Genomic DNA, 11638 nt, shown 5'->3' with positions numbered 1-11638 from the left:
GCGCGCGCTCAGGCAGCTGGAGTGCAATGGCGCCCCCCCCCCCTTCAAGCGTCGGGCCGCTGTCTGCGGGCAGGGCCCCACCCCCCACCCCCACCCCCGGGCCGCGGGCTCGGCCCCTGCCCCCAACTAAGGCGCCCGGGCCAGGAATGTTGCATGAATCGTCCTGTTTGCCGTGGCTCGGAGACTTGCCCTGTACATTGCTTAGCGCCCTCCCACGGCCGGTGAGCCCCACCCCAGCACACGGTCAGGAAGTGCGGATGAAAGGGTGGAGCCGGAGGGGTTGGGGAGGAGTCTCCAGCCTGACCGGCTCCCACACAGCTTCCGGAGGCTGCTCCCAGAGGGGGGACCTAGTCCAGCATGCGAGGGGTCAGGACACACCTTGGTGACTCGGGGGGGAGGGGGGAGACATTGGGGTTCTCGGTTGGGGGCCTAGGAGCCCCCCTGTTTTGCATATTTTAATCCACTCTATATTTGGAACGAGAAAAGGAACAAATATCTCTGTCCTTAATAGCTTCCCTTCCCGCCCCCCAGCCTCCTACTGGTTCCGCTGTGGCTGCCCAGTCTTCCATCTCTGGCCCCTCACTGCCACTGCCACCCCACGTGGGCGGAGGATGCTCCAGCTGGTCTGGGGTTGGCCAGGGTCCTAGTAGCCGCCCTGGGGCCCTGCCTCAGCTTTCTCCCCTCGCTGAGCTCTAGTGTGCCCCACGCCCCTTCCGGTGCTGCGTGGAGGAGGGGCAGCGGGCAGCCAGGCCTGCAGGGACTAGCAGGGCCTGAGGGCCTGGGAGACCCTCGCCAGGGGTGGGGACGGGCCCTGGCACCTGCTCCCAGCCATTCCCCTCACGAGGTTCCTCCCCAGGAGGGGTCTAGCCTCCTCCCCACATTGTTGGGCAACTACAGCAAAGAAGCCTCTGCCTCAGACCCCAAAGTCTCCTGTCCCGCCTGTGTGTGTGCAAGCGTGTGACTGTGTGAAACTCTGGGTGCGACTGAGTGCTCGGAGCCCCGTGTGTGCCTGAGGAGGGAGCGGGCCGCAGGGGGCCCTGAACCAGCGCAAGGGTTTCGGGAGCATGTGCAGGGTGCATGCCTGAAAGCACCCCATCCGCTTCCAAAGAAAGAGGCCCCTCTGTCCCCTGGGACTTGCGTTTGTCCCGCCTGCCCCTCCAGAGTCCTGCCTGGCCCGAGCAGGCTACCGGCCAGCTCTGCTGCTGGGGGTGTCCCCCCAGGGCCCTTGGAGGCAGTGCCTGCCCCCCCCCCCACCAGGCTTCTGGGGGATCCTAGGGAGAACCCTAGAGTCAGGCCATCCTAAACCCTGGGGAGAAGCAGAGACCCCCGAGGGCATCCCAGCCCCCCTTACTGTGACTCCCCACACTCAGCAATGACCTGTGGGGTGGGGGGGCCCTGGGACGTTTTTAAACCTAGGGTTTGGCGTCTGGACTAAGCTCCATCCACGTCACTCACAAGTTTCTGTTTATATTTCTAGCTTTTTTTAATAAAAATAAAAAACCCAGAAAACAGACGTTTTCACAGCCCAGGGGCCTGGCACGCCGGTCTGTGCCCGCCCACCCCATCCCAGCCCAGCGGCCTCATTCCCTGGGCAGAGTCACACCCAGCCACCCTTCACTAACAGACCAGATCACACAGCAGCCGTGACTGTAACAGGCTGCCACATACACACTCGGTCTCACACTCACCTGTGGGTTTTTGGTTCCGTTCAATTTGGGTTTTTAACTTTACAGGGTCAGTACCGCTTCACCCTCCTTTTGTATGGAGTTCCATCCAGGGGCTTTCCCCCTGCTCCAGTCCTGAGGCCTCCTGACCCTGATGTTGTGATACACCCCACAGAGATCTATGTTTCTTATATTATTATTATTATTGATAATAATTATTATAATATTATGTAATAAATTTATAAGAAATGAAACTGTTTCTCAGTTGCCTGCATGAGGAGATACTGGGAGCACAGACCCTGCTGTCCCTTAGGTCACAGAGCTGTCCCCTCCCCCCCACCCAGCCTAGGCATGAGCGTTTAGCCACAGGCACTGATGACTCAGGCCCCCTCTTTGATCCTGACTCTATACTGACCTCCATGCCACCGGCTCCTTGCCTCTCTGAGTCCCACTGGACCTCAGCCTGTGCTCCTGGAAGCTTTCCTTTCTGCTCACTGGCCAGTCCCCAGCTGGAAGTCTGGTTGTCCTTTGGGGCCCTATCTGTCCTCTTTTCCTCCCAGAGCCCAGTTTCTCATTCTGCTGCTCCTGCCTGTGAGCCCTCCCATGTCTGTCCCTGTCGTCCTGCCCCCACAGCTGCTGCCCATGCCCAGGTCTCACTTCTCCCTGAGCTGACAGGTAAGCAGCCAGCTGCCACGGCCCATGATGTGGCAGGTCCGGTGTGGCACCTGGTGGGGGTGGCCAGCCTGATGGGTGGAAGGAGAATGAACAGAGGTGAGTGGGTGGACACTTCCCAGGAAGTGAGAGGTGGAGACTGCAGGGTCCAGGGCTGAGAGGGCCAGGCCTGCAGAGCTGATGTGCCAGAGAAGTTGGGCACCAGAGGGTTGCAGGAGGGGTGGTGGCTGCAGAGCCTGGCCACACTGCGTGAAGGTGCAGCGTGAACGTGACAATGAGAAACATTGGCCTTGACTCAGGTTCTCACTGAGCCAGGTGAGACCAGTGGGAGATGCCTCCAGGGTCGTGTGCTGGTCCCAGAGGGAGTAAGAGTGCGAGGTGGAGAGAAGCCAGCAGAGACATGAGGGGTGGATTCCGTGTTTCCACCCGGAGGCAGTGCAGGGGCTCAGGTGCTTTGGGAGCCAGCAAAGGCCTCGTGGGGAAGGTGAAGAAGGCCCTGGTGAGGCAGAGACCGTGACTGCTGGGCGTTTTGACCTCGAGAGGCTCGCCATCTGTCTAGAAAGCCCCACAATTTCAAGTTTTTTGTTTCAAGTTAGAAACTGCTCATCATACAGAAGGGGCCATGAAGGAAGTCTGAGTGTGGGGTGGAGGGGAGACCCTGCCCCCTGCTGGGGCCGAGTGCTGGGCACCAGGAGACAGGTCTCTGAGCTGCACCTGGAGCTGGTCTCTCTGGGATGGGACAGCAGCAGAGGGAAGAGCAGGAGCGGTGGAGCCAGCTCCCACGGAGATGGCATGGCCTTGGCTCCGCAAGTGTCTGAGGGAGAGGACACACGTCCCTGCAGGTCAGAAGCCACCCGAGGCCTCAGAGAGAGTCAGAACCTCAAGGTTTGCACCAGGGGACTTTCAGGAGGTAGGATGCCTGGCAGCCCCTTCCAGAACCAGGAGTGGGCGTCGCTCTGCAGTCAAACAATTATTCTGTGGAATCCAGACGTTGGGTCCTCTAACCCTGTTAGTGCATAACCCTCAATGTTTTGAAAAATTAGGTCCTGCTCTTCATTTCAAAGTTTATATCCAACGTTTTGATCATATATTTAAATACTTGTAAAGTTGTGATTTGCAGAAAAGGGTAAATTTCAACATTTAAAATAAATGGTACATCATTCTGGTAAATTATTCTCATGGATCTAAATACCATATCAATTTTATGCCCATCAAAATCCTGTAAAAACACCTGAATTGGCTTTTCTTTAACAGTCAAAACTTTAATATCACTCCGTGAATTCTTATTGCCATTTCCATAACTATATTTCCAAAGACCTTTTTTTTGGTTACTTGATCAAGCACAATCTTGACACTGATTTAAAACAAGTGAGGCCTCCTAACACTCAGTGAACTGCAACCTGTTAACACTCAGGTTGGTGAAACCTCCTGACCTCCTGACCTTCAGATAGAGGAGGTGAGACTGCCTGATGTAAAGGGAAAGAAGAAGAAAAAGAGAGAAAGAAAGAAAGAAGAAAGAAAGAAAGAAAGAAAGAAAGAAAGAAAGAAGAAAGAAAGAAAGAAAGAAAGAAAGGAGAAAGAAAGAAAGAAAGGAAAAGAAAGAAAGAAGAGAGAAAGAAAGAAAGAAAGAAAGAAAGAAAGAAAGAAAGAAGAAAAGAAAGAAAGAAAGAAAGAAAGAAAGGAGAAAGAAAGAAAGAAAGGAAAAGAAAGAAAGAAGAGAGAAAGAAAGAAAGAAAGAAAGAAAGAAAGAGAAAGAAAGAAAGAAAGAAAGAAAGAAAGAAAGAAAGAAAGAAAGAAGAAAAGAAAGAAAGAAAGAAAGAAAGAAAGGAAAAGAAAGAAAGAAGAGAGAAAGAAAGAAAGAAAGAAAGAAGAAAGAAAGAAAGAAAGAAAGAAAGAAAGAGAAAGAAAGCAAGCAGAAAAAAGACCATGGATTCTTGCAGAGTGGAGGTGTGGCCTCCTGAGACTCCAGTGGAAGACCCACATCCTGTGACACTTGGGTCTGGGAAGTAAGAGATCCTCTTAGATCAGTGATGGCGAACCCATGACACGCGTGTCAGAGGTGACATGCGAACTCACTTTTTTGGTTGATTTTTCTTTGTTAAATGGCATTTAAATATATAAAATAAATATCAAAAATATAAGTCTTTGTTTTACTATGGTTGCAAAGATCAAAAAATATCTATATGTGACACGGCACCAGAGTTAAGTTAGGGTTTTTCAAAATGCTGATACGTCAAGCTCAAAAGGTTCGCCATCACTGTCTTAGAGAGATGCCTGAGAGCCCTGAAGCTGACATAAGGGTGACGGGCCCTCCGCACACTCAAGCAGAAGAGAGGGAGACGGCCTGACATGCAGGCAGCAGAGACAAAAATGTCGTGACACAAAGAGTTGATTATGATTATTGAGACCTGTCATCCCGGGAAACAAGACTTTTGCTGGAAAGAAAGGGAAACAATGCAGGTCCAAACTCAAGTGACTTGGGTGACGCATCCTGCCACACCTTTGGGGGGGGGGTGGAGGGTGGGGGTGGGGGGAGGGTGGTGGACAAAGCCTCATCACTTTCTGGGAAACAGAGATGAGATGTTCCAGCCCAGTAATGGGAGAGAGGAGACCTTCTGACCCTCGGGAGAGAGGATTGGGGATGCTCATCTAGAGAAAATGAGATGTCCTGACAAATAGAAGAGTGGACATACCCAACACTCAGGGGAGGTGAGGCCTTAGGATGCTCAGATAGGGGAGGCAAGACATCTTTATATAAAGTGGGGCAGGTGAGACCCCTAGTCACTTAGAGGGAGGAGGTGAAACCTGCAGATACAGACAGAAGAGATGGGATCCCCACACACCAGGTAGAGGAGAGGCAGCGTTAGGACACTCAGGTGTGGCATAGAAGACCCCTTGCCCACGACCCTCAGGCAGGGCAGACAAGACCTCAAGATGCTCAGGAAGAGGAGATAAATGCTCACGACCTGCTGGCAGGAAGAGGAGACTGTGCTCAGGGGGGGTAGGGGAGACCGCCTGGCAGCCAGGTGGGGGTGAGGATCCCGACACTGCACGCGGCGGTTGAAACCTCAGAACGCTCATCTCGGTGAGAGGTCACCTCTGCCATTCAGGTCAAGTATGTGAGACTTGGTTCTCAGGGAGAGATGTGACGAAGTGACACTGGGTGGTGGAGAGAAGGCCTTTGGCCTTGAGATGGAAGGAAATAGACACCTCATATTCAGGGAGGAGAGATAATAACTCCCTGGTATAACTCCCAGCTGGGCCAGGTGACACTTTAACACTCAGGTGTGTGAGGTGAGGTGAGCATTGGTGTCCCTGGTGGCTGAGATGCTGTCTCCTGACAATCAGAAGAAAGGATACTTCCAGGACCGGCCTAGCTCCATGGTTGAGGGTCGACCTATGAACCAGGTTGTTTGCTGGTCAGGGCACATGCCCAGGTTCGGGCTCAATCCCCAGTGGGGGGCATGCAGGAGGCAGCCAATTGATGATTCTCTCTCATCATTGATGTTTCTATCTCTTTCTCCCTCTCCCTTCCTCTCTCTAAAATCAATAAAAACATATTTAAAAAAAAGAAAGGGTACTGCGTGATATTCAGGTAACCATGATGAGAATTCCTGACAATTATAGGGGACACCACCTTGCTGCATGCAGGTCTCAGAAAGGAGATCAGAATACACTCAGAGAATATGAGACCTGTGGACTCCGCAGCGGCTTAAGGAAGGCGGGCTCTGTCATCTCAGATGAAGTGGGACCTTGAAGATCCTGGCCAGATTTGGGGACAAGGGAGGGGCTGCACTTGAGTCGCCCTCACCCAGGAGAACCTGTGCGGGAGTGGGGAAGTCATTTCAGCGAGAACTGGTTGGGCTAAGGGGTTCCTGCAGGCCTGCCTGCTGGGGGTGGGGTGGGGGAGCTGGCCCTGCTGATTGGTCAGGATGCTCAGAGCTTTGTGAGGTCAGCGGGCCTCCCGGCGGCTGGGCAGGATGATGGTGGAGATGCTGCCAACTGCCGTTCTGCTGGTCTTGGCAGCGTCTGTAGTCGCCAAAGTTAACAACACGTGTGAGTAAGTGTCCGGGACCTTGGCGGGGGGTGGGGTGCCTTCTGAAGAGCAGACGCAGAAGGCCTCTGTCCAGAGAGGAGGCCATGCTGGGGCCTTCGCAGTCCCCTGGAGACCCACAGCTCCACTCAGACTCCCTGCTCCCAGCATCCTCAGCCCAGAGTCCTGGGCCCAGCTGCCCTGGGTCCTGAGACAGACCCCCAGCTCTGAGGGCATGCACAGCACGGGGATCTACCCGCACACCTACATCCTGATGCGCACCAGTCTCGCAGACATGAGATGCCCCAGCCTGTGGATGAGTCCCAAAGCATCAATCTGCTGTAGCTCTAGGGCCTTCACACCCCTGAGACCCCACAGCCTCCAGGATACCCCACATGCCAATAAGTCCCAAACTAGTATGGCCTCTCACCTGTGACACCGATCCCACCTCTTGACCCCCACAGCCTCCCTACACTAGGGGTCCCTCCATCTGACAAGACAAGGTCCTCACCTCTCCTGTCACTGCCTAAGCTAATCCTGAACCCCAAAGTCTGGTTTTGAAGACCCCAGGCCATGGCACACTGCACTCCCATGTCAGCCTCCCCGAGCCCCTGGCCCCCAACTTCTATGGCCCTCACTGTCCATCTTCCCAGCTGCCTGTGGCACCCTCTCCCCCCACCTGTGGCTACACCCACAAGACCCAAGAAATCACAGCCCTCACTACATTTCCTGGAGCCTGTGGCTCCTGCCTCGTCACAGCCCCACAACATGGCCCTCATGACACCCCCTTTGACCCTACACCAAAAGTTGCCTTCGTGTTCCCAGATCTTCCCCACTTTTTTTAAGATTTTTTTTTCCAAAAAAAATATTTTTATTGATTTCAAGAGGGAGGGAGAGGGAGAAAGAGATGGGAACACCAATGATGAGAGAGAATCATTGATTGGCTGCCTCCTGCATGTCCCCTACTGGGGATCGAGCCCGCAACCTGGGCATGTGCCCTGACCGGGAATCGAACTGTGACCTCCTGGTTCACAGGTCGATGCTCAACCACAGAGCCACGCTGGCTGGGTGATCTTTCCCACTCTTAAACCCCATATCCCTGCCCTCAGTTGAGGCACAAGGACAGGCTGTGTCTGCTCTCGACCTCATCTATGCCCGTGGTCTCTCCTCAGTGGCTCCTGTGGGCTACCGTTCAGGCAGACCCTACAAGCGACCACACGTGTGGTCGGAGGCCAGGCTGCCGCTCACGGGGCGTGGCCCTGGATGGTCAGCCTGCAGGTCTTCACCTACCACAACAGCCGGAGGTACCATGCCTGTGGAGGCACCTTGCTGAATGCCCAGTGGGTACTCACCGCTGCTCACTGCTTCAGGCTCAATAAGTAGGTGTGGGCGCGGGCAGGGGGTCTTCCCAAGGGCTCTTGTCAGGGACCTTCTTGCGGGGGCGTGTCTCCATGTAGAGTGTCCTGGGGCTCGGGGCCCAGCGGCCACACGGCTGAGCATGTTGAGGGACCCCTGTGAGGAGAGGGCTGAGGTTCTCGGTCGCAGCCGGTGCCAGGTGCCGGGCGGGAATGACCTGGTCCCTCTGTGCGCACAGAAAACCATACGACTGGAGACTGATTTTCGGAGCAAGGGAACTCGAGTATGGCAGCACCGGGCCCGTGAAAGCACCCCTCCAGGAGAGATTTGTGGAGAAAATCATCCTTCACGAGAGATATTCCTCCATCTCAGAGGCCAACGACATTGCTCTCATGAAGGTCACCCCTCCCGTGGTCTGTGGGAGCCTCGTTGGACCGGGCTGCCTGCCTCCGTTTAAGGCCGGCCTTCCCAGAGCGTCCCAGTCCTGCTGGGTGACTGGCTGGGGGTTCTTAAGGGAGAACGGTGAGTCCGGGAGAGGCTTCCGGGGGGCAGTGCGCAGCGTTCCCTCAGTGCACTTTGAGGTGAAAGGGTATGTGGGGGGCCTTGGGTGGGTGCAACCTCTGCCCCTTTCCAGCCGGAGAAACTGAGGGCGAGAGCCGAGTGCCTGCCCAGGGCCACGGGTGCTGCATTTTTGAAACGGGGAGAGAAGCTCTAGGTGGGGTTTTGTGGCCGCAGGCCGGTCCTTTCTCTCTCTGGCCTCAGTTTCCCCACCTGTGAGTGTTAAAGGCCGTAGCCCAGGCCGTCTACCCCCACCCTTGGGAGCCATAGCTCCCAAATCCTCCCCACCCATCGCAGCTGCTGCAGGGTTTCCCTGCAGAAGGGAGAGGGCAGAGGGCGGGGGGGTGGGGGGTGTCTGCTGTCTCTGTCTCCGTGGCCGGAAGGTTGAGCCGGCAGGACAGGGCTTTGCACAGGGGGCCGCCTGACTGTTACCCAGTCACACCAGGGATGTGAAGATATGATTGACGCTAACTTACCTCTCATGCTCTTCTGTTACCTGATAACAGACCCTTTAGGCTTTCTAATTCCAGGCTGTTCATCTTGTGGAGTTTAAAACTCAGCTTTTGTTGCTAACCCCAAAATCAGTAATTTCGGGATTCTTCCCTAACTCTTCGTCCCCTCTCTGAGGCTTGCTCAGTTTCTGATAGGGTTGCCACCTGTCTCCCCAGGAAAAGTGTCTCCTGCAGGTGCCCTGGCTACCACTGGCTTCTGCTGACCTCTGTCTGACCTTCCCTCCCTGGACCCGCCCTGCCCACCCGCCCAACCACCAGCCTCCGGGGTGCATGCAGTCCCAGAGGCTGATGTCAGGGTTCGTGCTATCATGTTGCTGGGGAGTGCAGGCTCCAGCTGCAGCCTGGATGTCTTGCAAGGCCTCCTTCGTCCTAGAATCCCTCTAAACCTAATGGGATTTCTATCGTTTTTTTGGCACACACATTCCCCCTCAGTCCCCCTCCCCTAAGGCTGGGTCTTAAAGAAATCTCAGGCTCCAACTCCTGTGCCCTCCTTCCTCCACACCTTCCTTTCCACCTGTCCGTGGAACACACTGCAGCCCTCTCCTTTCCCATTGAGGAGGGCGGGCTGTCAGCATGCGTCCTGTGAAACAGGGCCTGGGGATCCAGAAAACCCTTCTCTGCTTGAGGACACCAGGCTCTTCACAACGAATCTCTGGCTCTCTGGGCTCGGGCTCTGCCATAGACAGAACGGGCAGCTCGTTGGCTAAGGAGCCTCTGTGGTCGCTATCTCGGTGTCACCCCTACCCCAGGGCGGAGCATGCGCAGACTGGGCCTGCCGCTTGGGGGTCAGGGAAGGTGGGGGCTGAAGGGATTGGAAACATCAGAGCCATCGGCTGTGTGCCTCGCCCCCACCCACGTGCTCCGTGGGGTCCTGTCTTCCCTTCTGGCCCACGTAGCATGTTCCACACCCGCCCCTCCGCCAGGCCTTACCTGTCTATGCCCCCATCTGCACTGCAGATGGTGGGTGTTCAAACCCACCCTCTGGGCTGTGGGGCCAGAGCAGCGGCTGCCATCAGGACCTCTGTCTATGGGACCCCCTGACAAAGAGGGGGCAGCTGGTGGCGCTCAGGCTCTGTGTGGCCGACTCTGCTCCCGTGCAGACAGGCTGGCCCTTCCCAACCCAGGGCCCCAACAGAGCGTCTGCACAGGAAGGTCTGACTTGGTCTTGACAGGGGTGCCCCTTTCTTCTCTTTCATGACTTCCTGGGAACAGAGAGGGGCCTGCTCATGGGGAGGGGCTCGCCAGCCCACCTGGGGGTCCTGTCCAAGAGGGTGGAGGAGTCCTGACGGGGACCACAGGGAGGGCGACTTACAGCCAGAACTGGACTTGGTTCTGGGGAGGAAAACCAGGCTCTGAATCCAGGCCACAGCACATCCCTGCTGCCACGCAGGCAGGTGGTGCTCCAGGCTCCTGACCGCGCAGGGAGCTGACGAGCAGAAGCCATGAGGTTGCTGCGGGGACTACGTGACACGACACCCGTGGGCCCCACAGTGCTCAGCACCGCCTGGTGCCAACTGCCCTCCACGGTCCATCAGCTACCACGAACATACATCTCTCAGCGACACCGCCCACCCCACACCCCTCTGTCCATTGTCCAGACTCTTCCTCTGTCCCCCTCTAGGCATACGCCCTGGGACACCGCCCCACCCCTCGCTGGTCTGCTGTGTGAAGGGGAGGGTGGGTCTTGGGTTTAAATCGAGCATTTCAGGATGAGGAGGGCTCTGTGCAGGGAGGTGGCAGGGCTTTCCCCAGCGTGTCTCCGAGATCACTGACCACCGAGTCCCTGGTTGTAGACCGCAAGATGTCACCTGTGCTGCAGGAGGCGCGAGTGGACATCCTCGACCTCAACCTGTGCAACTCGACCCGGTGGTACAGAGGGCGCATTCGCTCCACCAACGTGTGCGCAGGCTACCCTGAAGGCAACATCGACACCTGCCAGGTAACTGTCCTGGGGGTGCCCAGGCCCGTATGGCCACCTCCTTTTTGGATCCCTCAGCTCCATGCACTCAGGGGACCTGATCTAGTGACCCTTTTCCTGGCCGCATGTCTACGGTCACAATGAACATGGGCGGTGACAACACCAGCTGCCCCTACAGAGAACCAACCCCCACCTTTAGCACCTTCTCCCACCCTCACACAACGATCACATCACCCAAACACGGCTCCAGAGAGAACGTGTATGTCCTTCCCCAGAATACAAACCCTTCCAATCACACACACTCGCTCACGTGTGCCTGCACGGACACGGGAGTTCCTCATCTCCTCCTCCCTGGGAGGAAACCCTCGGTGGCCACACCCGTCACATCCCAACGGACCCTCCCCCACAGCCAGTTGCGTTTCCGGGAGCGGAAAACTGTGTGGCTGCAGAAGTTGTCTGCCCAGAGCCTGTGGCCCTCCTGGGCGACAGGGAGAAGTGGCTCTTGGCTCAGCGGAGAGTGACTCCCGTGTCCTTCTGGCAGGGGGACAGTGGTGGGCCGCTCATGTGCAGAGGCCCGGAGGACGCCTATGTGGTCGTGGGAATCACGAGCTGGGGGGTAGGCTGTGCCCGAGCCAAGCGCCCCGGAATCTACACGTCCACCTGGCCCTATCTGACCTGGATTGCTTCCAAGATCGGTATCCAGGCCTTGCAGATGGCTCAGCCGGCTCAGCAGGGCACCCCTGCCCCTCCCAGTACTGCCACAAACCCCACTCAAGTCCCTTCTGCTAACCCTCCTTGGTACTTCCAACACTTTCCTCAACCACTTCCTCTCAGGCCACCTGCATCCAGACCCCCGACCTCCAGCCGCACCCTCACCCCGACCCCAGCCCATCTTCACCCAACCCCAGCCCAGCCCCAGCCCAGC

At 56.4% G+C, this 11638-nt stretch overlaps 1 protein-coding gene across 1 annotated transcript in view; it reads left to right on the top strand.

The window, feature by feature from the left end:
* The first annotated feature begins 6328 nt into the window (after positions 1–6328).
* The window catches only part of ACR (acrosin), a 5676-nt gene continuing 366 nt past the window's right edge, over positions 6329–11638 (top strand). The window contains exons 1-5 of the mRNA XM_023747215.1: positions 6329–6396; positions 7542–7748; positions 7964–8247; positions 10589–10734; positions 11255–11511. Of these exons, the coding sequence (XP_023602983.1) occupies positions 6329–6396; positions 7542–7748; positions 7964–8247; positions 10589–10734; positions 11255–11511 (962 nt within the window). The remainder of the gene's footprint in view (positions 6397–7541; positions 7749–7963; positions 8248–10588; positions 10735–11254; positions 11512–11638) is intronic.

This window comes from Myotis lucifugus, unplaced genomic scaffold (assembly GCF_000147115.1).
Source record: "Myotis lucifugus unplaced genomic scaffold, Myoluc2.0 scaffold_812, whole genome shotgun sequence".
NCBI lineage: Eukaryota > Metazoa > Chordata > Mammalia > Chiroptera > Vespertilionidae > Myotis > Myotis lucifugus.
Note: the sequence above shows the minus strand (reverse complement) of the source record. Positions and strands in the feature narration are given on the sequence as shown.